Below are 25201 nucleotides of genomic sequence, written 5' to 3'. Positions count from 1 at the left end.
AATTCTTAATTTAGATGAGGCCAAATTTATCATTTTATTTAATGGCTCGAACTTTTGAAGTCCTTAGATATATCTGCCATGCCCAAGATCACAAAGATTTTCATCTGATTTTTCCTTCTAGAAGTGTTAGTTTCACTTTTACATCTAGATCTGTGATTTATTTCTAGCCAATTTTTGTGTATGGCATCAAGGTTTGTTTGATAAAACACACCTCTTTTAAGGTATCAACGGAACACTCCAAGTGTTCAACAAAGTCTCTCACTATAACTGGAAAGAAAAATATCTCCTGATCCTAGAATAGTTGAGTTTGTCACTTCCCAGCAGTTGTCCTTTCCTTTTGAGTTTCACCCCATGCACACACAGATTAATGTTCAGAAAACTGTCAAAGAAACCCCGATGCAAAAGTTGAGAGCTTTCCTTCTACATAGTTATTTTTTTTCTTTGTACTGACCCCTGCAAGTTGGACTGCTTTGGTCTCCTCAAATTTGTCCTCTCAACTCCACCAGGCTACTGGACTCTACTTGGGTTTCAGCTCATAGCTTGAGATCTGGAATTGCTTCCAGCAGGAAGGTGGAAGACCACGGGGCTCACGGTATTATTTTCTTTCTGTCAAGGTTCATTATGCTGAGATGCCTTTTATCCAAAGTTTATAACTAATTGTCTCATATTTTGGGCTGATTTCTGGTTGCTTAAAGAAGAGGGTCAACTTCTTTATCAGTTGATCCTTCAGTGGCAGTCTCTTCATTCACTTTTATTTTTTTTGCATGGGCTCAAATGTTAGATTAGCCCACATAGGAGAGAGATTCTTCTGGCTTCAATGATAAGCTCTACCAGCTTCCAGTCTCAAAATGAATGGCCTTTGGCTTTTCCCTGGTCCACCTAGCATGTCTAGGAAACTGATGGCAATAACAGTCGCCATGCAAAACCAAAAGACTAGAAATAGTAGGAATTGAGTGGTGTTGAAGAATAGACTGGAAGTCCACAGATGTTAGAGACGTGTGTCACTGTGTCACAAAAGATATGTGAACACTTCAGGCGTGGGGGAAACAGCAGAAAGCATTAGAATAAAGTAAGGTGCAGGGGTGTGAATTCCAGTATTCCACTTAGTGGCTGCTGTAACTTTATAATTCACTTACCCTTGGCTTCCCAATGTATAAAAAATAATTACTACCCACCTCAATGGTAAATGTGAGAAATAAATGAATTAACATGTAAAAGGCACATAATAAGGTTTGAGCATTTACAAAGGTCATTCAGTACTGTCGCCAAACCAAAACCAGCCATACCACCTTCAGTCACAGCCCTCAGTGCGGGGCCTCTAACCTCCCAACCTGTGGAGATTTTACTAGGAAGACGAAAAGAGGATCCTATGCTTACATGTTCTCAAAATATCTACCTATAGGTAACAAATTACCTATTATTACTTATTACAAAGGGAAAAGGAGGAGAAATCACCTCCTTCACCAAGTCATCAAAGAAAACTTTACCAACACTGGGATAAACCACTATCAGGTGTCTGGTACTGAACAACCGTGAAAAGGCCACAACGTCCATCACAGCATCCATGACAAAAACACATAACCTGAATGTAATCATGAGAAAAACATCAGACAAACCCAATCTGGAACATTTCCAGAATCAATGGTCTGAAGATGGCAGAAGGGCAGGTCCTGGGGCTTGCCAGGCCTTCTCCTGGGTACCTGGGACTATCATGGCCAAGCAAGTATTGCTGGGTGGGAAGATGGGTTAATTTAACATAATGTTCTTGTACTATGAGGGCATCAACACTATTCACAATTTCTTTAAATACAGGTTTATTTTATTTATTTATGCATATAAGAAGCCGGGTCTAGGCCAGAGGCGCGGAGGGTGAGAGGATTCACCAGAGACAAAGGGAAAAGGGAGCAGAACAGGCAGATTCACTGAAATACACTGCTGAGGGGAAGCAGCGGGCGAGAAGGAGAGGTCTGCTGTGCCATGTGGGTCAGCTCCCTGGCCAGGGACCAAACCCATGCTACAGTGGCTATGAAGAACTTGACTATTACAATACCCTGTGCCAGCAGGGAGGGCCATTTTTGCAATTTCTACACAACAAGTTGAAGTACCTGGCCTTCCTCTGTTAAGTGTATGAACATCAACCCATCTGTGGTCCCTGCCACTTCTAGGCCGGAAGCTGTATCTTTTGGCAGACCATGCGAGGCATATGCTGCCTGAAAAAACCAAGTGAGGCCGGCTGCCCTGGACTGGCTCATAGTGTTTGATGGGATCCCACCACCCTATGACAAAAAGTAGATGGTGGTTCCTAATGCCCTCAAGGTCATGCCTCTGAATCCTACCAGGAAGTCTGCCTACCCAGGTGCCCGGCTCGTGAGGTTGGCTGGAAGTACCAGGCAGTTAACAACCACCCTGGAGAAGAGGAAGGAGAAAACCAAGACTGATTACCAGAAGAAGAAACTGCTTCTGAGGCTATGAAAATAGGTTGAAAAGAACACGGAGAAGAAAATTAACACATTCAAAGAGGTTTTCAAGATCCATGGACTTCTGGTCTGAGCCTAATCAAATTGACTGATAATTTCTCAAAAATATAAAAATCACTAGTCTATACTCTTCAAAAGTTTCAGGGCTACAAAAAACAAAGAACAGCTGAGCGACTGTTCCACACTAAAGGAGTCTAAGAAGAACTGTGGCAACTGAATACAAAACCTGACCCAGATGAGCGAACAGGCAAGAAGACAGTATTTGGATGAAATGTGAATATGGACCGTATAGTGACAATCTAATTTTCACAATTGATTGTGGTTATAAAAGAGAACATGTGTGTCCTTAAAAAACGAAGGAGGGGCCCTCCCTGGTGGCGCAGTGGGTTAAAGCACAGCACTAAGAAGCTTAAGTCACTTCCGCATGAGTTCGATCCCCGCCTGCCCCGGAGGTGACCACATGGCGAGGCAGACCTCTCCTGACCCGCCCGCTGCTCCCCTCAGCAGTGTACTTTGTTGATCTGCCTGTTCTGCTCCCCACTCTGTCTATGGTGAATCCTCTCATCTCTGGCCTGTACCCCAGTTCTGTATGCATAAATGAATAAATCTAAAAAAAAAAAAAAAGGAGGAGGAACTATTTAGCAAGTAGGAGAAAGAAACTGCCCAGTTTCCCGCATGGTGACAGCTTCCGCCTAGGCAGCACACACCTGCCTCTGGGCTTGAGCACTCAGCCCGAGCCCCACCCACTGCCAGCACCTACTTGGCAGGTCAGCCAGACCAGGCCTGAAGGGGGGAGAAGCACATCATCTTTCATATATTAAACCAAGGTACCTGCTAAAAAACAGAGAAGCTTTGAGAAAGACACATAAATAAAAAAAGCAGGTTGGTCCTACTGCATGCAACTTTGTCTAAGAAAAACAAAGGAAAAGCATCATTGGTTGGTAACAAGAAAAGCCACAAATACTGGATACCACACTGAAAAAAAAAACTGGTTTGGTACCCCCAACCTTTCTCTTTTTCCTTTGTCATCCCCTTGCTGCAAGCCACCCCTAACCCAACCAACACTCCCAGGTGAAACCATACCCTAGGTAATGTTGAACTTCACTTGCTCCTGCCTCTTCCTGCAGTTAAGTGGCTTGAGTGGAATCTGACTCTGCCTCAAAGTACCCTTCCAAATGAAGCATTCACTCTAAATCAAGAAGAAGAGGAGTGGAGGAGGGTGTGCCCAATGACAAGACGGTACTGCACAAACTCAAGTGAGAGGTCTTTTGCTCACAGGCACAAAGGTCATTCCAGCAGTGGATAATCCCACTGTATTGACAACTGGAGTTCTCATAAGCTATGTTTGCTAGCAAAGCCCAACCCTACCACAGCCTGACAGTATGCTCACAGGATGGGTGAGAGCTGCCTAGAATTCACCCACCCTGGCATTAGCCTCTGTGACCATACCTGAGAGTTGGTCAGAACTGAAACTAACAATCCAGCAATGGAAGCACCTCTGCTTTCTCCAACCGACGTGCAACGTGGGGGACAGCCAATAAGAGCTAGCTCACAACAAAGAACTGCTTCACCTATTAGTAAAAGCACTGAATCCAGAGCCAAACTTCCTGATTCTACCACTTACTGACTGCACGACCTCAAGCAAGTCACTTGACCCCTCTGTGACTACATTTCCTGATCTATAATGGAGATCATACTGACACCTACTCTCTCGGGGAGACTGTAAGTATTAAATGGGCTGGCATGGAGCAAGTGCCCAGGTTTGGCACATCATCACAGCTTCTTGTTCAGGAGGTACTGCCAATAGGACAGGGGACTGACTGGAAGTTCACTGGGTCCCCAGCTCTACTCCTGGAGCTCCAAGTATACAGCTGACATTCCTCAGGAGCACCCCATGAGATCTCAAAAAAAGTGGCAATGTGACACACTGCTTTAAGAGAAAAGTTCCCAGAGAAATAATCCAGAGAATACAGGGTAAATAAAGAGCCCAACTTGCCACCCTATCATTTACTCCACCATGCTCTTTAAGCATAGGCTGTGGAAAAGAGGCCTGAAAATGAGCCAAGAAAAGCTCTCTGGAACCCCTACAGGCACACTGCCTCTTCTTTAGGAAGCCTCCTTCCCCACTCTCCTCCCCCCAAAATCGTCAGCCATGCTCATGATCTCCTATATGGGCAAAAGCTCCCCACAATCCTCTGTTTGCTCCCCCTCACACCTGCTTTCACTCCAGTGTTGTGTTCAAGTGGAGCTTCCTCTCAAGGTTGTTCCAGCTTGTAACATCCTCTCCAAACTTCACTCCAGTTATCTATCAGCACACCCATATCCCCCTCTGACTGTGAGTCCCTCAAGGACAGAGGCCTGGGACCTAGGTCCTATAAATCCTGAGTCTACCATACTGATCTTCTAAGTCTGTTCCACGAGAGCTAAGAGCTGACTCTGCTGAGTGACCCACAAAATGAACAAAGTAGTTCTCAGTCTCAACAGGGGTGGTTCTGTCCTCCTGCCCCCAGAAAATCTGGCTAAGTCTAGTCATATTTTTAGAGTGGAGTGGTAGAAGGTAGAAGCCAGGGAGCTGTTAAAAAATTTACCACATACAAGAGGGCCCCTAAAACAGAGAAGGACCCTGCCTCAAAGGTCAGCAGTGCCAAACTGAGAAAGCCTGAGTTAGAAGGTAACTTAAGAGTAGAGGAATAACCTCAAACAGATTCAACGACCACTTCTACACATACCAGAGGGAAAGGATGACTCGTAAGGGTTATTTTCCCTAGAGTCATAGAGCACCAGGAAAACAAATTCTGGGAAAAACAGCAAGTAACCTGAAACCTCCGAGGGCCCTGGAAATCCCTTCCCACCAGTTCCTAGAAAGATACTGCCCTCCCTCCTCTGCTGCTTTTGGGGTTGGGGGAGGAGGCTCTGCTTCAGTCACAGTTCTAGGGTTCCCACATGGCCAAGGAAAGCATTCAGGAAGTCCAGGCCTGAAAAGTAAACTTAAGATGTAATTCATGTAGGCACAAAGTGGTTGCTTGGTCATTTCAAATTTCTATTTTAAAATGTTATCACTAATTACAAAATAACCTTAAGGTCCAAATGAATTCCAGGTGTAAGAAAGAAAATCATAATCACCTAAATGGGGGGGTGGGGGAAGGTGAAGTAGCTAGGGATAGAGCAGAAAATGACTGTTTGGAAAGAGGGGTAAAAAAGGCAGAGCAGAGGAAGTGGCTGAGAGCTCTTGGTGCACTTGAAAGTAGCCCTTCCTTCCGGGATCCCTGTGAGGTACATCAAGTGCTGAGCACCAGAGCTGGCACCCTGGGGACCTGCGGAAAGGAGCCAGCTCTAAGGCAGGCCCCGCCCACTACCTGGGGCAAAACCGGGGACTTGGACCTGGTCTAAGACTGCGAGTGGGCTGCTCCAATTCACCCACAGTCCTCACAAGGCCCGGGGAAGAATCTAAGTAGAAACACAAGAAAAAGAAAGGGTTAGGTGAAGGAGAAAATATTACCTACGGAAAGCCACCTGGTTTGGTATTCATTATCACTGTGCTGGCTTTTTTTTTTTTTTTTACTATTATGTATATAGTCAATGAAAAGAGGGCTAACAGCAAAGATGTGCAAACAAGACCTAACAGGCATGTTTAACTTAATTCAGACCACAAGTTACTCAAGCACTTGTAAATGTTCAATAGGTTTTGTGCGCGCAAACACGGCCTTACAAAGAGGATGACAGCCTCACCCACCAGCCTCATCTCTGCAGAGAACCGCCCGTGCGCCTCACATTGACACAGCTTCCTCGCAGACATTCTAATCCCCACAGTCACAGTAAAATAAGCCCCATCTCACTGAGGAGGAAACTGAAGCTTCAAGAAATGCATAGGTTGTTCAAGGATATTCTGTGGCAGAAATAGAAATAGAAGCCAGGTCAGATTGGTTTCAGAATCAAGGAGCCTGTTCTTTTAAACCACTTATAAAACTCCTTCAGTGACTTAAACATTATACTAATTGTGAAAGATTTTAAACAGATCATTAAAGCAGTAAAGGTTTGATTTGCCCCTATCAAAGGGCCAAAACTGACAGACATTTAAAAGGCTTAAGAATACATTTCAGGTGGCTCAGTGGGTTAAAGCACCACACTAAGAAACTAAAGCCACTTCCGTATGAGTTCGATCCCCGCCTACCCCGGAGGTGATCCATATGGCATCCATATGGCATGGCAGACCTCTCCTGACCACCCGCTGCTACCCTTAGCAGTGTACTTCGATTGCTTCGATGGTCGACCTGTTTCTGCTCCCCACTCTGTCTCTGGTGAATTCTCTCACCGCCCCTGCACCTCTGGCCTGTACCCAAGTTCTGTATGCACAAATAAATAAGTCTTAAAATAAATAAATAAATAAATAAATAATGCATTTCAATACAATAGTCCACAACTCAATCTGGTGACTCCCTCTTGAAGAAATTTTGTTCCAAATAATCAAGCTTTATTCTAAATAATGAGGAAGACCACCATGAAGGGTAAATGCCACTAGATACATCAGTACTTGGAAAACCTGAATATTTTCTAAAACTTAAGACCCCTAACCAGTCACCCTGTGAAGGCTGGGTACAATACTACACCTTTAACTCCCCTGGGTACAATACTACTGCTACTAGCCTGAACAGAAAAAGGATGTTCTTCTTTCACCTGGGCTGCCGTTCCAGAGGGAAGCAAGGAAGCCAGCACTTACTAAGTGTGTGCTGGATACAAGGCTGAGGGACAGGTGCCTTCACTTATGAGCTCCAACTCCAGTGTAGCCATCACTGCTTCCTTATTTTCGAGGAGGTGGTCATTTGGTGAAAAGTTGCTGGGAGGCAGGATACTCACGTAGTTTCAAAGTATGATCACTACTTTGTGGTGCAGGGTTTAGTTAAAGTCTTAGCGCTATCAAGCTACTGCCAGCCACTGAGGCATGGGTTCAATCCCCAGCCAGGGAGTTAATCCATATGGTGCAGCAGTCCTCCCTTGTCAGTATATCTGCCTGTTCTGCTTTCCACTCTCACCATCCCCCCCCCCACCCCGCACCCCCACCTCTGGCCTACTACCCAGTTCTTATATGCATTAAAAAAACCACAAATATTTTTTAAAAAGTAGTGAGATAGGCCCTCCCTGGTGGCGCAGCGGGTTAAAGCACAGCACTGAGAATCTAAAGCCGCTTCCTCTTGAGTTCGATTCCCGCCTGCCCCGGAGGTGACCACATGGCGTGGCAGACCTCTCCTGACCCGCCCTCTGCTCCCCTCAGCAGTGTACTTCGTAGATCTGCCTGTTCTGCTCCCCACTCTGTCTCTGGTGAAGCCTCTCACCGCCCCTGAGCCTCTGGCCTGTACCCCAGTTCTGTATGCACAAATAAATAAATCTTTAAAAAAAAAAAAGTAGTGAGATAACTAATTAATTGCAAAACAAACAAACAAACAAAAAAACTATATAGCCTCTATAATGGAGGGAGGACTAGAGATCTAATCCCCTGCTGCTCATCCAGCCCCAAGTCATCAACCTTATTATCACTAACAGCAGGGTAGCTGAAGTCAGGGCCTCCAGATGTGATGCAGTGAGCACACCGCACAGCTTACTGAATGTGCTTGTTGTAACAACGGTTTTCTGAATCTGATGGCTCCTCCAGACCAAACTTAGGAAACACCTGGGTCAGTGAAACAGCCCAACTGTCACAACAAGGAAGCACCCAACAGCTGCAGAATATGGGATGCTTCTGAACCTAGGTAGAGGCCCACTGGTATTTATTGTATTCTTTTTCATCTTTTCTGTTAATTTGACATTTTCAGGATAAAAATAGGATGGGGAGAGGTACACCCAGGAGAGGATCACCCAACAGGAATGTGTACAGAATGCACAGGGAGCTCAGGTTACCAAGAGAGAAAACACCAAGGACTATCATTTAAGATTTCAAAGCTGGGTGAACTGGTTGGTTTGTGTTGTTACTTTGGGCCTTGGGAAAAAAGCTATCACTTCTCAAAGTCAGCAGTGCTTTTGTAAAATAATGCTGCCTACTCCTAAATGACTGATTCCCATTTCTGGAAACATGAAAATCAAGAAACCAAGTCTATCTTATCAAGAAACCAATTCTATCTACACTTCAACTGAGAACTTTTTTTTTTTTCAAGATTTATTTATTTATGCATACCAGAACTGAGGTACAGGCCAGAGGTTTGGAGAGAATGGGTGAAACGATTCACTGGACAGAGTGGAGAGCAGCGGGCGGGACAGGTGAAGTCTGCCATGCCATGTGGCTCAGCTCCCTATAATCGAACTTATGCTGCAGCAGTTGCAGCTATCTTCATAGTGCTGTGCTTTAACCCCCTGCCACACCTCAGCTAGGAACTCTAACTGTTCAGGATGAATGAAACAGTTAGTTACTTTGCATCCACAGTTCCCGAGAGTAAATATCCCCCAGTGCAAGCACATCACTGGCCAATATTCACCTTTGATGACTGCCTTGTACTGGAACAGTGTACTAGGCTCCAGGAAAGCTCAGCTCTGTTCTGCTGAATAACTTATTTAGTTAGAGACTACAGAGAAGCCACCAGAAGAAGAGGAATTGCTCAGCAGGTTGACCATAACAAAGCCTCTTCATTGAAAGCATCTTTATCGGGCTTCCCTGGTGGCGCCAAGGGGTTAAAGTGCAGCACTAGGAAGCTATCCACAGCCACTGCAGACTTCTCCTGTCCTGTCTACTGCTCCCCTCAGCAGTGTGTTTTCAGTCAATCCACCTGTTCTGTTCCCTACTCTGTCTCTGATGAATCCTCTCACCGCACACCTCTGGCCTTATACTCTGGTTCTTACATGCATAATAAAGCATTTCTTTCTAGGGCTTCCCTGGTGGCACAGGAGTTAAAGTCTCAGCTTTATCAAGCTATCACCAGCCACTGCAGCATGAGTTTGATCCCCAGCCAGGGAGATGACCCACATGGTGCAGCAGACCTCTCCTGTCTCACCTACTGCTCCCCTCAGCAGTGTCTATAAGTAGATCTGCCTGTTCTGCTCCCCACCCTGTCTCTAGTGAATTCTCTCAATCACCACCCCCTCTAGACTGGACCCCAGTTCTTGTATGCATAAATAAATAATTCTTTACAAAAAAAAATAAAGCATTTCTTTCTACTCAGACATACTTTGCTTTTCAATGAAACTCCAGGAAACCCAGACTGGGAAGTTTCTTTATAAGTGTGCCTCTATTTGCCCAGCTTTCCTGAAATACAGAGAGCAGCTCAGCTAGAGCTGGAAAGCTTACCCACTTATCAAGGGGGTGGTGCTGACAGTGGGACACACCTATAGATGGTGGCCTGTAATAAACAGTCTGTAGGCTCATGCTGTGTAAAGAACTGGCCACCTATTTATCACCTGGCACAGAAACTTTCAACTACCTGCACTAGATGTCTGAGAACCCCACAAAGAGAGGTGAGACAAGCACCAGGAGAAATCCTTGTGAAAATCAGAATCAAAATCCTCCCCTGAAATGTTAATACATAAGAAAAGTTTCCCTCCTGGTGAAAAACACAGCAACTTATAAATGTAGAAAAAAGTGTTTTTTTTTTTTTTTCTGGGAAACCTAAAGACAGTGGTCTGAGGAGTCACTGAATTAGGGATGTAAAGTGATGAAAAACACCTGGCAGAGCAGTGGGCTCATTCTATAGAACAGAGCTGGCCAACAAGGAAACTGGGAAGTGTTAGAGAGGGCCCACTTCCACCAGTTTTAGCCATGTCATCCATTTTTCACTGAAGATGAAAATACTTCCTAGTCCAGTCTCTGCATACAAAAAGTACCAATCACTGTAGTAGTCGCAAGTGTCCACCCCACAGATTAAGTAAAGGCCCTGAAGACTGGCTGAGTGAGCACCATCACTCTCAACACATTCAACCTGGCACACTTCTCGGCTTCAAGCGACTCTGCCCTGTCTTAATCATATTTGCCCCTCTGAATCACAACTGTCAAACCCAAGGGTTTACGTCAGGTCATCAGCACCAATCAAACCCACTAAAATAGCCTGAGCTAGGCTAAAAAATCTTCATTTAGAGAACAAAAATAAAAATGAAGCCTGAAGTTTCCTTTAGAGAAAAGGGAGGGCCAGCTAGGCAGAGAGAAATGGAAGGGGAGTGGAGACCTGGCACAATGTCTTGAAAGGACGTACATACAATTCACGCACCCAAGTCAGCAACTGATTTTGGCAAAGTCTTCACAAATTATTACTGTGAGAACAAGTGGGTATTTGTTCAGCAGGGAAAATGGCAAAGCAGTAGAGACTAACAAGAGAAAAAAAAGTGGCAAACATTAAGTCAAGCACCTGCTTCAAGACATGTCATGTCCAGGCAACCAGAAGAAAGTGGTATCAAAGAACTGCCTCTCACAGTTACCTAAAACCTGGAGGAATTAACCCAAATAAGCCTTGCATTAGAAACAAGCAAAACTGCAACTCTAGCGCTTGGACACTACAAGATGCATCCACACACAGCTGCGCTGGCACTTATCTGGAGCTGAGGAGTAGTTTCTGCAGAAGCTTCTCACTCCGCCATGTGAACACAATGGCAAGTTTTAAGAACAAGCCTTTTTGTAATCAAAGCCTCTGTACAGATAGTTTATCCCCCCTCCTATCACACCTCGCCTACAAACCATGCCAGTTTTCTGTTACTTTAGTAAAAGGAAAGGCGAGTAGTAAGAAATCTACCCAATTGCCCTCTCCCTCCTCTCCACTGTCAGCACATATGACAACAGGGCGGAACTTCTAGATTTCCAGAAGAGTCATCTGGCTCTTTCTTCTCCCTTACAAAACTCTCAAGCAAAGTCCCCTGTGACTTAGCACAGGGATTCAGAGACCTCCCAGACCCTCTGAGTTTCCTTATCCATTAAACCACAAGGTTTCTCCAAGTCTCATGGAAAAGGAGGAAACTTTAAAAATAAATAATAAGTGTGGACTAGGAAAAGGAATGGTTAGGGGAGCCTTGGTACACCACCTAATAAAGCTTGGGGCAGAGAAGTAACAGGTGGACTATTCAGTTAGAAAAGAGTAAAGAAAATGGGGATGGGGGAGTAGCCAATCTGGATGGGTCCTGCACTGACCAAAAAAGATAATAACTCTGAGACAAGAGGGGCTGTCTGGGAAAACAGCACTGGGAATGGAATGCATACACTAACAACCCGGGTAAAGCAAGGCAGCGGGGGTTTAAATGAGAACGGGATATAGTAAATCTTTGAGAAGTGAAGGTGCAGATTTTACGATGCGGTCCAAGTCGCAAAGGGGAGGGTAAGAAAAAGCTCTAACAACGGGCAGCAAGAACACCCAACTGTAAAGCAGCGTAACCTTAACGTGCGATGACAGGTGGCAGAGAGGCGAGGTTTCGGCGCGTATCTGAGAGAAGAGTTGTATACTGGCAAGGAGGAGAGGGGTGACGACGTCCTGAAGATGCAACGGTGAGGAGACGGGCTCAGGACCCCGCGCCGGGGGCCAGAGCTCCCCCTATTCTGGAAATGCCCAGCAGGGGCCCTGGGGAAGAAGGCACCTCCACCAAAGGGCCCGGGTCGCAGGCCTCAACTCCTCAGGCCGGGGCGTCCCCGGGGCGCAGGGCCTCAGGGGGGGCGGGGGTCCCGGACTCACGCATCAACGTGCTGAAGGCCACGACGCCGAGCAGACCCTGCAGGAAGATGCCGAAACTGTGCATGAGCGCGCCGCTCTCGCAGCGGCCCGCCCCGGGCGCCACGGTGGAGGGCGGCCCGCCCGGCAGTCCGCGGCTCGCGTTCCCGGCTGGGCCCTGCATGGTGGGCCTGGCGGGGGGGCGCGGGCCGGGGCCGCCCGGCCTCGCTGCCTTCTGGGGCCGTGCCGCCCAGCTCGGAGCTCCGAGCCGGTACCTCCGCCCGGCGGCCGACTCCGCGCCGCGCGTAACCCGACGTCTGAGATCGCGACGCCTGATTGGCGCCGCCCGGCGTGGGGGCGGGCCTCACCCGCTCCAGTTCTTTCCTCCCCGCCAGGGGCGGGGCTCCGACGGAGAGGGGGCGGGGCCGGGGATTCAGCTCACAGGTAGCATTGACCAGGTGAGCGGGACTGCGCAGAAACAAGAGCGAGCGACGCTTACCGGAGCTCTAGGTAGAGAGGGCAGGAGAAAGGACTCTCGTGACTAAGTTCTTTCCCCCTCCAAGATACATTCCTGTATAACATCTTTCAAATGCTTCTGGGTTCCAACCTCAAATTCCAGTTCAGTAATTCTGACACGGGGCTCAAAATTTGCATTTTTAGCAAAAAGCCTGGATTCTGAAGCAGGTGGTTGAGAAAAAGTTTCTGTGCATAAGGCATATTCCTACCAATACAGACGCCTCTACTTTCCTCGTTAGTATCAATATCCTGTCCCAAAGACTTTAATTCATTAATCAGGCCCAAATGGACTCCCCCCCATTGTAATTTAAACGGATACTTCATTTAGAATTTATACTGAAAATACATAGATATATACACCTCTTGTTCATTTTGAACACAATTCACAATTCATAAAAGCCTAATTGTTGATACTTGGTAGTCTCTTAACACCTCCAAACACACCCCCCCACCCCACTCCCACTTAACAGGACTTGTTGAAAACTGCGCACACACACACACACACACACACACACACACACTCTTTCATTTAACACTTTCTGACTCCGTGAAAACTGTTCTTTTCCCCTATCAGGGCCTCTGGTTTCCATTGTCTGCTACCCTCCCAGCTGCCTTTGGCCTCTCTCCAGACACCTCCTTAGTGTTCTAGATTCCCAAACGGTCAGGCTGCATCCTTAGTGCCAGTGTACACATGGTATCATTACAGTAGACATTGTGTTGTATTTGTTTAACAATAAATACTGTATCTAGGGCAATCCCCCTTAGAAACTGCCACCAATAAATTCTATTAAAGGGTTAAATACTATCCTAAAGCTTTCTTAGTTAACAGAAATATTAATGATTGTCCAGAGGGAAAAAAATTGCTATTGGCTCTGTAGAGCCAGTTCTCCAGCCCTTTATTATTATTTTTTAAAAGATTTTTTTATGCTTACAGAACTGGGATACAGACCAGAGGTGTGGTGGGTCAGAGGATTCACTAGAGACAGTGGGAAGCAGAACAGACAGATTGACAAAGAACACTGCTGAGGTTAGCAGCGGGCGGGTCATAAGAGGTCTGCCACGTCATGTGTGTCAGCTCTCTGGCCTGGGATCGAACTCATGCTGCAGTGGCTTTGGATAGCTTCATAATGCAGTGCTTTAACCTGTTGCGTCACGAGGGAGAGCCCCAGCCCTTTTTTAAAATTAAAAAAATATACACCTCTATGCCTAGTAATGGCATTCTAGCTGTATGAAATCCTATTCCCTTTCCCCTGCTCCACGAATGCCTATTAACACTTTAATGCCCATCTGACACACATTACTTTGTGCATATTGCTCAACTGTAACTTTTCAGACTAAATTGTACAGCTGTACACACATCTCTCACAGCTGCGTGTGAACTTTCAGGACAGGAACTGGTTTTTATTCACCTTTGAATCCAACATAGTTCCTAGCAAAGAGACATGCAACAAAATGCTTTTTTAAATTAAACTGAATTTTAATTTATAAAATTTAAAACTCTCCACAAGTATTGACCATGGGAAAATACATAAAATCAAGAAAACAAACAGGTAAGGGAAAATTGTATTACTACCTTTAGGTGTAAGTAGATCTCTTAAGGGGATTCTCAAGTTACAGTCCATGTTCAGAGAGAACCAAACGAGGATATGTACTTAAAGCATCAGAGATTAATGTTGGGTATAAGGAAAACTATTAATTGATTGAGAACACAAACTTAGCTTAGGGGAAATTGCACATAGAGCTTAAAACAAAGTTTTTGTCAAAGCACTGCTCTGCATATTCAGATGTAAAAATATCCTTAAGGCCCATTGCTGCTGCACCAAAGCAAATACAGATCTGCAAGCAGCAGTCTTCACAGATCAGCACAGAATCCCTAAGGCCAGGAGGTCACTGTAAGGAAATGCTGCTCTTCCTGTAATACATGAACTAGAATTAAAAAATTACCTAAATTCAGAGGGGTGATTCTGGAAGTTTATTAAAGTAGAAGGAACTTTTTCCTTTCATAGCTACATCTGAGGCTCCACTGAAAAGAGTTTTGATGAATTTACTCTGGTTAAGATGCCACTTTGTTGTCGAATGAAGTTGGACATAGTTTAAGACCTGTTTTAAATTTTCTAAGAACCACTTAAAAATAGTATACCACAAGTTTATGTGCACTATTATTTACCAATAGACTGAAACAAAAACCAAGCAGACTACCCATCCAAAATAGTTATTTTTTAATCCTTTGAAGTTGTACCAACAACTTGTTAGGAGTTATTTTAATAGGTTTAATATTTTAATAGGTATTCTTGTGCATATTACTCCTTAATTATACTTTATCCTCAGTGCATAAATTTTTAAAGAGAAAAACAGCAAGCAGGAAAGATACAATGCAATATGCATTTCGTTTCAAACAAGCAGCTTTAAAAGTAAAAAAGGGACAAAATATATTAAAACAAAGTGCATCAGTTCCAATGAATTAGTATTAGAAAGAGGCCTAAGAACTTAAGGACAATGCTGGAACCAGCCAGAAATCCTGCCCAGACAGGTCTCTTGATTGTCTATGGAGAATATTCAACCAAAAGGAGGAAACAGGAAAGAAATGAGCCCTTTAAAAATCTCAAGGGAAACATTCTTTCCTAGAAATTCCTGTTAAAAAGTGCTAAAGAACTGCCCAGCTTCAACATTGTAATTGCCCTCACTCATCTGCTTTGTGACTTGACTTACCCCCAAAGCCTCCCCTCATCCTTTGAACACTGTCCACCTTCATTCTGCCAACTGAGGCATGCAGTTAGATTGAATAAACCATGCAGAAGCCCTTGGGATGGAGTTTCTACGCATGCTGAGAACAGGCATTACCCACAGAATGGTATCATTTTTTGCTTCTAGAAACAGTTGCAGACCATTTGCTCCCATGCCCACTCTCCCCCCTCAGTGTGCACTTTATTGCTGGTGTTGAAGACATGTCCAGCTGAGGTTTGTTTCCTTTTCAAAACAGTCCTTTATGTTAAGTCATGCACTAGGACATTCCCAAACAGTGTTAAGTCAGAAAAGATATGGGGGCGGGAGTTTCAGGCCTGCTTCTACATTCCCCCAACTTCCACTCATGGTTTTGCTGGTTCTTGTGAAAATTAAGACTTCTGAAACCAAAGATTAATCTTCAGTATTCTTACTGCCTACCACATTTTATACCATCACCCCTAAGGCTGCCCTTAGAAAACTAGTCTTTACCTGTATGTCTGGAACAAGTATTGAAGAAAATACCCCAACTTGAGCAGGTCTGGAACAGACCCATTTGGACTAGGATTTTAATTGAGAATTCTTCTATTAAAACTCCCAAGTTCATAGATAGCTTATTTGGAGAAATTAAAATTTCCAAAGTACACACATTCTCAGACAGTGGATGAAAGTAATCAAAATTCACTAGCAAAATGTTGCAAAGAGAATTAAAACTGCATTAAGTGCCTCTTTTTGGTTTTGCAGGAGAACCTTTCCTACAGTTTGTGAGCCAATACAATGACCATGATACATGGTTACTTATAGTGAACCCAGAACCAAAGATATTTGAATTTTGAAGGGGGAGGGTGGTTTCTGGTCCCCACTTAGATTTATACTTTATTTCTCTTAGTTGTGTCTTCTCCAATTTCAATAAGGCCAACTCATACCCAGAACACTTTGAACTCACACACATACATGCACACAGCATACCCCTGGTCCACAATAAGTATTTACCAATACCAGTGTGAATTTCCAATGCTGAATCTGAATTAACAACTATGAGTTTCGTGGGAATCAAACAAACCAGTCTTTGTTTATATGTCCCAAGTAAATATAAGTGCCTGAGACAGTTTTCCCAATGTCCCCATCTAGATAAATCTTATGTAATGATAACAATTCCTTTATGTCCTCTAGAAATACTTTTTGACTTCAAAGAGGGGAACAGTTCTTAGCACTATCCTACCAAAAGCCTCCTAAGCATTTAATCTGTATTCAGGCACATTAGTGACTGAGCCGATACAAGAGCAAGTAAAATAGATGTAAGTCCTTAGGAAGTCATGGTCCAAAGTCCTCTGTCTTACAGTGAGGGTAATTTTACTTCCAGAAGAGGCATATAAAAGCCAAGTTTTGAGCTAGTTTTCTATGTATGCCTTACATAATTTAGTAACTATTTACCAAGTCCATTTCTTCCAGAGGTTGCTAAATACCCCTCCCTAGCCCTGTCTATGTATCTACTGTAATAAAGATGCTTAGAGCCACCTATAAACAGAAAATAAAGTCAGATAGAGTAAAAATCCCCATGTTATGCATTCCCTGCATTAGCCACCTACTTCAATTCTGCTTCAAATGAGAAGGTAGTTTATGAGGGGAAATAACATAATTCTCAGAAATCCATAACACAGTCAAAATGTCCCAGCAAATCTTCACGTGCAGTAAAAAGGTTTCCCTAACACACTAACACCATAGTAATTGGTTAGTATTGATCAGCCAACTTTAAGGTTGAGGAGGGCGATAAAGTCCATTCACTTGTTTCCAAGTTGTCAAGTGAAGATCAAAAATGGGTAATGGAAAACTTTCTGACCTTAAGCAGGCTGTATGGCCAGCTGAAGTTTATTTGGACAAATGCACTCCTTTCACAACATACCTCTCATAAATGTTAGAGGTTGGCATCTTTAAAGAAAAAGTTCACACACCTATGCATGACATAAAACTTTTAACCCCAACAGAGTGAGCCATTAATAGGTTTTAAGTCTGTCTCAGAATCACAGGAATCAGAAAGTCACTGCTTTCTAGTCCAGTCACATTATGAGGCAAATGCCATCTAAATTTTATAACTTAAGAAATGCCATATGCCAATTCCCAGACAATTATCCTCTTTTACATAATATTTGAGAGTGGGGACAAAGAATATAATTAACCTTTAATGCAGTTTTGCATGATAAAATAGATTGCAGTATGAAAATGCAAGAGATATTAAAAGAAACCCTATTTATTTGTCTAAGTTAGAGTTAGCCTCTCTAAGAAAAAGTTGAGCTTAAACAGTCACCTTAAGGTGGGGCCCAGACCCACTAGGGACTGCTACCATGTTTCAGTATTCAGGGACTCTGCCCCCTTCACTGGTGAAGGGGGGTGGTTCCAAATTCTGTGTTATTTGGAGAAGTCAAAAGAGAGATAACATATTTCCTATATTTGGTAAATTTCCTTTCATAGGAAATCAATTTCATTTTCCTGAACACAATGTTAATTAATTCCAGAAGTTTTTTGTTCCACTGATCTTCTTCAAGGAACCTTCTTTGCCTTCCTTAGTGCTCTGACTACTGAGCTCACAGGAAATGTTATACAAGATAAAACCCTTCCAAAAGTGTATCTTCTTATTCACAGGCATCTTATATATGCTTTTCTTTTATGAGCACAGAATTAATCACATTTTAAAAACTTGGATCTTAGAAGTAGTTCAAACATATTCACTTTTACTTCAGTGAAGCTCCTCCCAGGTATGTCTGGTAGTAAACCTATGCAAAGAGTTGGTGTTTTTAATTTGTATTATTTGATTGGAGGGCTTAATGTGGTTTATAAATTACCCGATGAAGCCTACAGAGTATCTATAAAAGCAGGTGTTTGTGCTGGGGGTGGGAGCAGAAGTGGTACAGAAAGGAAAATCAGTCAGTTTATATAATATTATCTTATATTTATATAGTTGCTTAGAATTTTCTGTTTGTAGTTTTAAAACATTTTCAAATCTTGAGGAGGAATGATTGGTTATAAATTTACAAGTAACTAAGATAATTTTAAAAGAGCACACTCAGTAAAACTAACCATTTAATGAAACTATCTTTCCTCATCCCTCATGGCTGAAACAGTACAGCTAATGCTATCATTCTATAACAGCTAGCAGCAAATTCATAAGTTGTTGAGTGAGAAACCTCAGACTTTAGAATATTTTTAATTTAAAGGTTTAAAGGAAGAAAAGTGTAAACGTGACTATGCGAAGAGGTTTCCACAATCCTTAACCACCTCTCAATCTTTATCAGTCACTGAGAATGCAGAAACTCCATGCTCTGCATCACCCTTCAAAACATTGTCTCTGTTGTGCTTCCATACTGTCTGCCTGGAGACACAAGGAAAGAAGGGAAACAGGCTACACTGTGGGTCCAAGGAACACTTAGTAATTCTTACCCAATGGACGCAAAAAATGAAAGAAAAACAACTGAGGAGAAAAATAAACACAAAATGAAAGACTCTAATATCTGAGAACCAGCTGGGGGTGGGGAACAGCAATTAAACAGAAATACCAACAATCTCTGAAATATACTTAAAGCAGAGCGCCTAAGCTAGGTCAAGATGGAAAACAATGACTGCAGAGTTCCCAGACCTTGTAAGTTATGGGGTAGTGTTAAGTGTCTGCACACTGTTTTAAAGACAACAAACATTTTCCTCCAAGATCTATCACTGTTTTAGTGTTTGTGTTGCTTAAAAATGGAATTATACAAAAAACCTCATACATGGCCATAAGCTCAATTATCAGCAGAGGTAGTAAAACCAAGGAACTCCTAAGAATAGATTTTTAAAATGGATCAAAGTGTGACTATACATTCAAAACCCTAGAGTCACAAAATCATCCCCAAAATGAACTGTTTTAATTTAAGAAAGCTTAAAAACACAATGATAAAGCAGCACTGATGTGCCTTAGGCATAGTCCCAAATCAGTGCTGACTTAAAGCTAGGTCCTCTCTTTCTAAGAAAGAGAAAGCAGAGAACAAAGTTCATCTACAATGGGAAGGAACAGAACAAAAAAGAAAACCAAAAGTGTTCTTTCCAACACCCTAAATTATTCTTCGTTTTCAGGCCACACCAATGGCAATCCTTATTCTTCTTATGTAAGAGTCTTTTCTTCACAATCTTTTTTTTTTTCCTTTTTAATGGCAATCTGATGAACAAGAGATGCCCACAAGTTCACTGGTAGGAGAGCCACTTCTGTGCAGATTTTGCTTTCTCATTGTGGATCCTCCTTCCCTGAAAGTGCAAAGAGAGCAAGTCGACACCTATAGGACCAGAGCCCCAGGACTATTTCAGCTCTACTTATAGAGCAGGTGAAGGATTTGCTGCATTTGTGCTTCAAAGACACAGCTCACTTTGGTTGTCCTTGTTAGTTGGCAAACTGCTCATAAAAAGCAAACTTGATCCTCTCTATGTGGTGGCAAAGTTTGATGGCAGGGCCCAATTTTAAGTCCATGCACTCTTGAACGGTGGGAAGGGTAAGGAGCAACAGGGCCTGCCCATCAATTTCCTGTTAAAGCATAAAACACAAATTATCTCTGATGTACACATGAATGGCAGCTCAGATCATGACAGTCCTGTTCACTTTGGCTTTACCCAAATCAGAGTCCCTTGCTTTTCTTTCACTACATTTTATTGTAAATTATCATCATCTCCGTCCTTTAAAACGTCTCCCACAGATCTTCACACTAATGAATCTTCAGAATTAGTAATCAAGTTTTACGAGGGGTAAGAATTCATTCCAGTAAACCAACTAGGCTTGTAGTTGGCAAGCAAATGTGCCAAAATACATGTCTTTTAGAGGATTTTTTCAAAATCTGAAAGAAAATATAAGTAACTATAAACTCAATTTTTTTTTTTTACTTTGTAAGAATGTAACATCCATAAAATACTGGTAAGTTCTTCAAAAAGATTTTAAACTAACAATTATCAAAACAAAATTCATACTTATTTAGGGCCACAGACTACTGTTTCAGAAAATTTGCCTTAATATTAATCAACCCTTTATAGCCTAACAAATTACATGTTTTTTTTTTTTGTTGTTAACAATCTAATTGTTCTTTGGAAATTATTAAGCCTGGCATGCTTGATTTGAGCCATTTAAATATTTGGGGCATGAAAACAAATTCTAAGAAGAATGAGAATGCACTGATGATCTGCTTCAGATACTGAAGTCACACATATAACTTTTTAAAACCATCTTTCTACTAAAAGGCAATACTTTTCATAAGACCTGCTATTACATCCAAAGTCCTTTGCTAAAGAGACATATTACTAAAAAGTAATATGATTACTGTTTAAAAGTAATGTGATTACCTGGTCTAAGAATATCCGTGCTAAAGGAGCACAATCAGTGGATCTGATGAACCGCACAACATCTGCCACACTCCACTGCAGGGGGTTACTGTCCAGATGAAGCCCTTCAGCCACTTCGATCCTTATTTCCTTCATTCACCACAACAAAAGCAAACCCAATGGTGTAAGAACTATTTTATTCTAAAAAGGTCCCCAGAAACATCAGACACTCAGAAATGCTTGCCTTTTATAATAAGAATTATCAACGGGGGCCAGGGATGGGGATTTATCTAAAAGTTTCAGCGCTTATAATTTGAACAATTCAAAAGAAAAAAAAAGTTTTCAAATATCCCATTTGTTCGTTGGTGTATTTTCAACTCTCTCTGGTAGGGAGTTAAATGACATGGTATTTCTAAAGAGACAGTTTAGCTAAATTATCGGGAGAAATTATTTATTACTCCTGTTCATAGAATATAAATAGCAACCCAGTTTTAAAACACTAACTTAATTACCATTCTTTCAGTATGTGTTATGTAATACTACAAAAAATGGTTTGAGCAGAATCAAAAGGATAATTTGTTTTTACCAAACCAAAAATATGAAAAATACTAAAGAAATTTTCCAAAACTCAATGACAGGTTACAAGTAAACTAGCAACGAAACATTTTTACTTAAAACAAATCACCACTCTGAGAGGCCCTCCACCCAAAGAAGTACCTGATTTCCAGATAACCTGATTGCTCAGTAACTGAGATACAAATATATCAGTGAATTTGGAATCATTTACAAAGACCTAGGAAATTCAACTGCAATCTACACTGAAATAAATGGAATGCTGAAATCATTAATAATTAGATTCTAATGGGAAACTCTAGCAAGAGAAAAAACAAACACTGTCTTTTTTAAAATGGATACCTTTGGTGAAGGAGGTTTATTTTCATCATCAGAAAATGAAAAAGTACGAAGTTCTCTCTTTCTCCTTTGTCTGTCTGGAGGCAGCGATGTTGAGATCTCACTCTGGGTGGGAGAGGAGGAACATGACTTTTTTTCTGACAGTTCTGACTCTTCCTGCAGTTCATCCTGCTGCTCAGATGTACTGCCCTCACTTAAGGAGTCTTCATCCCCTTCATCTGGGTCATCCTCCTCTTCACCCCCACTTCCCTAGAGGAAAAGGGAAACAGCTCTTTGAAATTCTGGACAAACCAGTTTTGGGGTCACAAAACCATCTTCTACTAGGTGAAGAGATCTGAATCAGAAGCATCTGCTGGCATTCCTTCTGCTGTATCAGAAAGTAGTGCTCTATGGGCTGCTAGATACTACAGGTAATCACAGATTTCTTTCCTTTTAAATCATAAAGATACCTGGGGAGAGCCCGCTGGGGTATTATCAACAGATGTAGAAGAGCGTTTCTTCTTATGAACAAAAACATTTTTCCTCCTTTTTCTCCTCTTACTGGCTTTTTTCAGGGCACAGGCTAAGTTACTGTGCCCACCAGGTGGCCTCCCAATTCTTTTATTTTTCTTCTTTCCATAATAGTGTGCTAAATGAAAATGACAAAGAAAAATTAGTTTCATTGTTTCTGTGTACTTCAAAACCACAAGAATTCTACTAGCATAGCAGAAAATTTACCCTTTTTTGAACAAGGTTTAAATACCAGAGTACAATACAAAATGCACAGATCTTAATTAAACATTGTTTGATTAGCGACAAATGCATAAACCTGAATAACCCTCCCCATCAAGATACAGAACATTTCCATCAACCCAGAAGTCTTCACTCTTCCTTCCACGTCAACCTCTCACCAAAAGCAACCATTCTCTGATTTCCACCACTAGAGGTTAGTTCTACCTCATCTCTGGAACCATTTAGTTGGTACATTATTGAGTATGACTTCTTTCACTTGGTCTGCCTTTGAGTTTTATCTATGCTGTGTGTGTATGGGTAGTTTTTAACTTATATTGACGAATAGCTTTGCTATTGTATATAATGTTATCAGTTTATTCTCCTGTTGGTGAGCGCTTGGGTTTTTTCAGGTTTTGGCTATTATTATGTTGCAACGAACATTCTAGTAAAAGGCTTTTAGAGGGCATGCTCTCCTTAGATAGCAACCTACGAATGATACTGTGGGACCAAGGATGGGCATGCAGATGATTTATTTTTAAAAACCTACCAGTTTTTCAAAAGGGATGTGTAATTTTACACTCTGATTAGCAATGAATGAAAAATCTAGTTGTTTAATATCTTTGCCAACATGTGGAATTGTCAGTCATTTTTATTTTAACCAATGAAGTGAATGTGCAGTAACTTCTTGCATTTTTAATTTACATTTCCCTGATAACTAATGACACTGAACACCGTTTTTCATGTGCTTATTATTGGCAATTTGCCTATCTTTTTTTGTCAAGTGTCCAAGCCTCTTATTCATTTATTTTAAAAGCTGTTTTGCATTAAAAAAAAAGATTTGATTTATTTATGCATATAAGAACTGGGGTCCAGGCCAGAAGTGGGAGAGGGATAAGAGTATTCAATAGTGACAAAGTGGGGAGCAGAACAGGCAGAATGACTGAACTACACTGCTGAGCGGAACAGTGGATAAGACAGGAGAGGTCTGCTGCACCAGGGATTGAAATCACTCTGCAGTGGCTAGACAGTGGATAGTTTGATAGCACTGATATAACAGGGTGGTCCTTAGAAAAAGAGGAAGTCCCAGATCCCCTGCCCCACCCAGAAGGAGAGTGGAGCTGAGTAGAGAAGGAAGGAATCTGGAGAGGAAGGAAGCAGGATGGAAAGCCAGAAGGAGACCTGAAGAAGCCACATGGAACAGAGAAACATGAAGAAGCTTTGCTTGCTTTTGGTCCTGGACTGAGTGAAACAGATTATGGGTGAGAGACCCGTGGGGAGGCTAACTATGACAGTGTTTATGTAGACTTCGTGCTCTTTTCCTCACAGATTTGTCTGGCCATTTCTGACCCTTTTCTATGGGTCCGGGCCAGAAGGTGCTTTAGGCTTGTGGAGGGCTTTCAAGCCTTGCTTTACGCCAATCAATGTTGGGTAGACTTTTACCCACCAGGGGATGGGTAACTTCAGGTGTTTGACTTACAAATTATATACTTTGTCTTCTGTGTCGTATACTCGCTGTATTAAAAAGTTCCTTTCTGGCCCTCCCTGGTGGCGCAGCGGGTTAAAGCACAGCACTGAGAAGCTAAAGCCACTTCCGCATGAGTTCGATTCTTGCCTGCCCCGGAGGTGACCACATGGCGCGGCAGACCTCTCCTGACCCGCCCGCTGCTCCCCTCAGCAGTGTCAGCGTACTTCGTTGATCTGCCTGTTCTGCTCCCCACTCTGTCTCTGGTGAAGCCTCTCGCCGCCCCCTGAGCCTCTGGCCTGTACCCCAGTTCTGTATGCACAAATAAATAAATCTTAAAAAAAAAAAAAGTTCCTTTCTATTAAAGCTCTTACATCTTGTCTTGATGCGGTGGATGGCAGAACCTATTTAGAGCAGGTAGGTTTGGGGGTTCGGTGGTGCCCCCTCCCTACCCTGTAACACTAAGACTTTAACCCCTGTGCCACCAAGGCCATCCTTGTTTTGCATTTGATTGTTATGAGAAATGATTCTCATAACATAAAATTCACCATTTTAAAGTGTACATACATATTCAGTGGCTTTTATTGTACATTTTAGCATATGTTATACAACCACTACTACTATCTAATTCTAAAACATTCTGATTCTCTTTCTGAGTTGAGACAAAATTCACATAACTATTTTTAAATGAACAGTTTAGTGGTTTCAATGCATTCACAATGTGTACAACTACCAGCTTTCTCTACTGTCAAAAACTTTGAGTTATAAGAGTCTTCAATATATTCTGGGGTGAGTTCTTTATTGGATATATGCACATATGCAACAAATATCTGTATGTATAGAATATAATGTTTATAACTTATATTTGTTAGATATATAGTAAGAATATGTTCTTCAAGACAGTGGCTTGTCTTTTTCATTTTATAAACAGTATTATTAAAAAGCAGGTTTTATATTTGTTAATTTTGGTAATGTTTATTAATTTTTCCTTTTATGTTGATATATTCTGTTCTTTCTAAGAGATCTTTACCTGCCCCAAGGTCTTGAGGATATCCTTGTTTTCTTCTAGAAACTTAATAGCCTAAGCTTTTATATTAGGTCTATGATACATCTTAATTGTTGCAGAAAGTGAGGTACAAGGCAAGGAGGGGTACACAAGTTGAGGGGAGCAGCAGGCAAGACAGGAGAGGTCCGCGTGCCATGTGGATCACTCATGCTGCAGTGGCTGCAGACAGCTTCAAAGTGCTTATTAGCCCCTTCTGCCACCAGGGAAGCCCCCAACTCGATTACGATAGCTTTCTTATAACATCTGAAGTCCTCCAATTTTACTTTTGTCTAGAATTATTTTGCTAATTCTAGACCCTTCACATTTTTTTTTTTTTAAAGATTTATTTATTTATTCATACAGAACTGGGGTACAGGCCAGAGGCTCAGGGGCAGTGAGAGGCTTCACCAGAGACAGAGTG

The 25201-nt window shown here is 42.3% G+C and overlaps 2 protein-coding genes and 1 pseudogene across 2 annotated transcripts in view; 1 reads left to right on the top strand and 2 right to left on the bottom strand.

The window, feature by feature from the left end:
- Window positions 1-12358, bottom strand: part of LOC101631250 (transmembrane protein 110) — a 32348-nt gene extending 19990 nt beyond the window's left edge. The window contains exon 1 of the mRNA XM_012720575.1: window positions 12107-12358. Within this exon, the coding sequence (XP_012576029.1) occupies window positions 12107-12266 (160 nt within the window). The 5' untranslated portion in view covers window positions 12267-12358. The remainder of the gene's footprint in view (window positions 1-12106) is intronic.
- Window positions 1712-2550, top strand: LOC105854722 (annotated as a pseudogene).
- A 6835-nt stretch (window positions 12359-19193) lies between the features above and the next one.
- SFMBT1 (Scm-like with four mbt domains 1) overlaps window positions 19194-25201 on the bottom strand; it is a 71834-nt gene continuing 65826 nt past the window's right edge. Inside the window, exons 18-21 of the mRNA XM_004676066.2 lie at window positions 22012-22190; window positions 21566-21811; window positions 20672-20800; window positions 19194-19865 (exon numbers count right to left, since the gene is read on the bottom strand). Coding sequence (XP_004676123.1) covers window positions 19725-19865; window positions 20672-20800; window positions 21566-21811; window positions 22012-22190 — 695 coding nt within the window. The 3' untranslated portion in view covers window positions 19194-19724. The remainder of the gene's footprint in view (window positions 19866-20671; window positions 20801-21565; window positions 21812-22011; window positions 22191-25201) is intronic.

The sequence above is a fragment of the Condylura cristata genome, unplaced genomic scaffold (assembly GCF_000260355.1).
Source record: "Condylura cristata isolate star-nosed mole 26May11 unplaced genomic scaffold, ConCri1.0 scaffold00004, whole genome shotgun sequence".
Lineage (NCBI taxonomy): Eukaryota > Metazoa > Chordata > Mammalia > Eulipotyphla > Talpidae > Condylura > Condylura cristata.
Note: the sequence above shows the minus strand (reverse complement) of the source record. Positions and strands in the feature narration are given on the sequence as shown.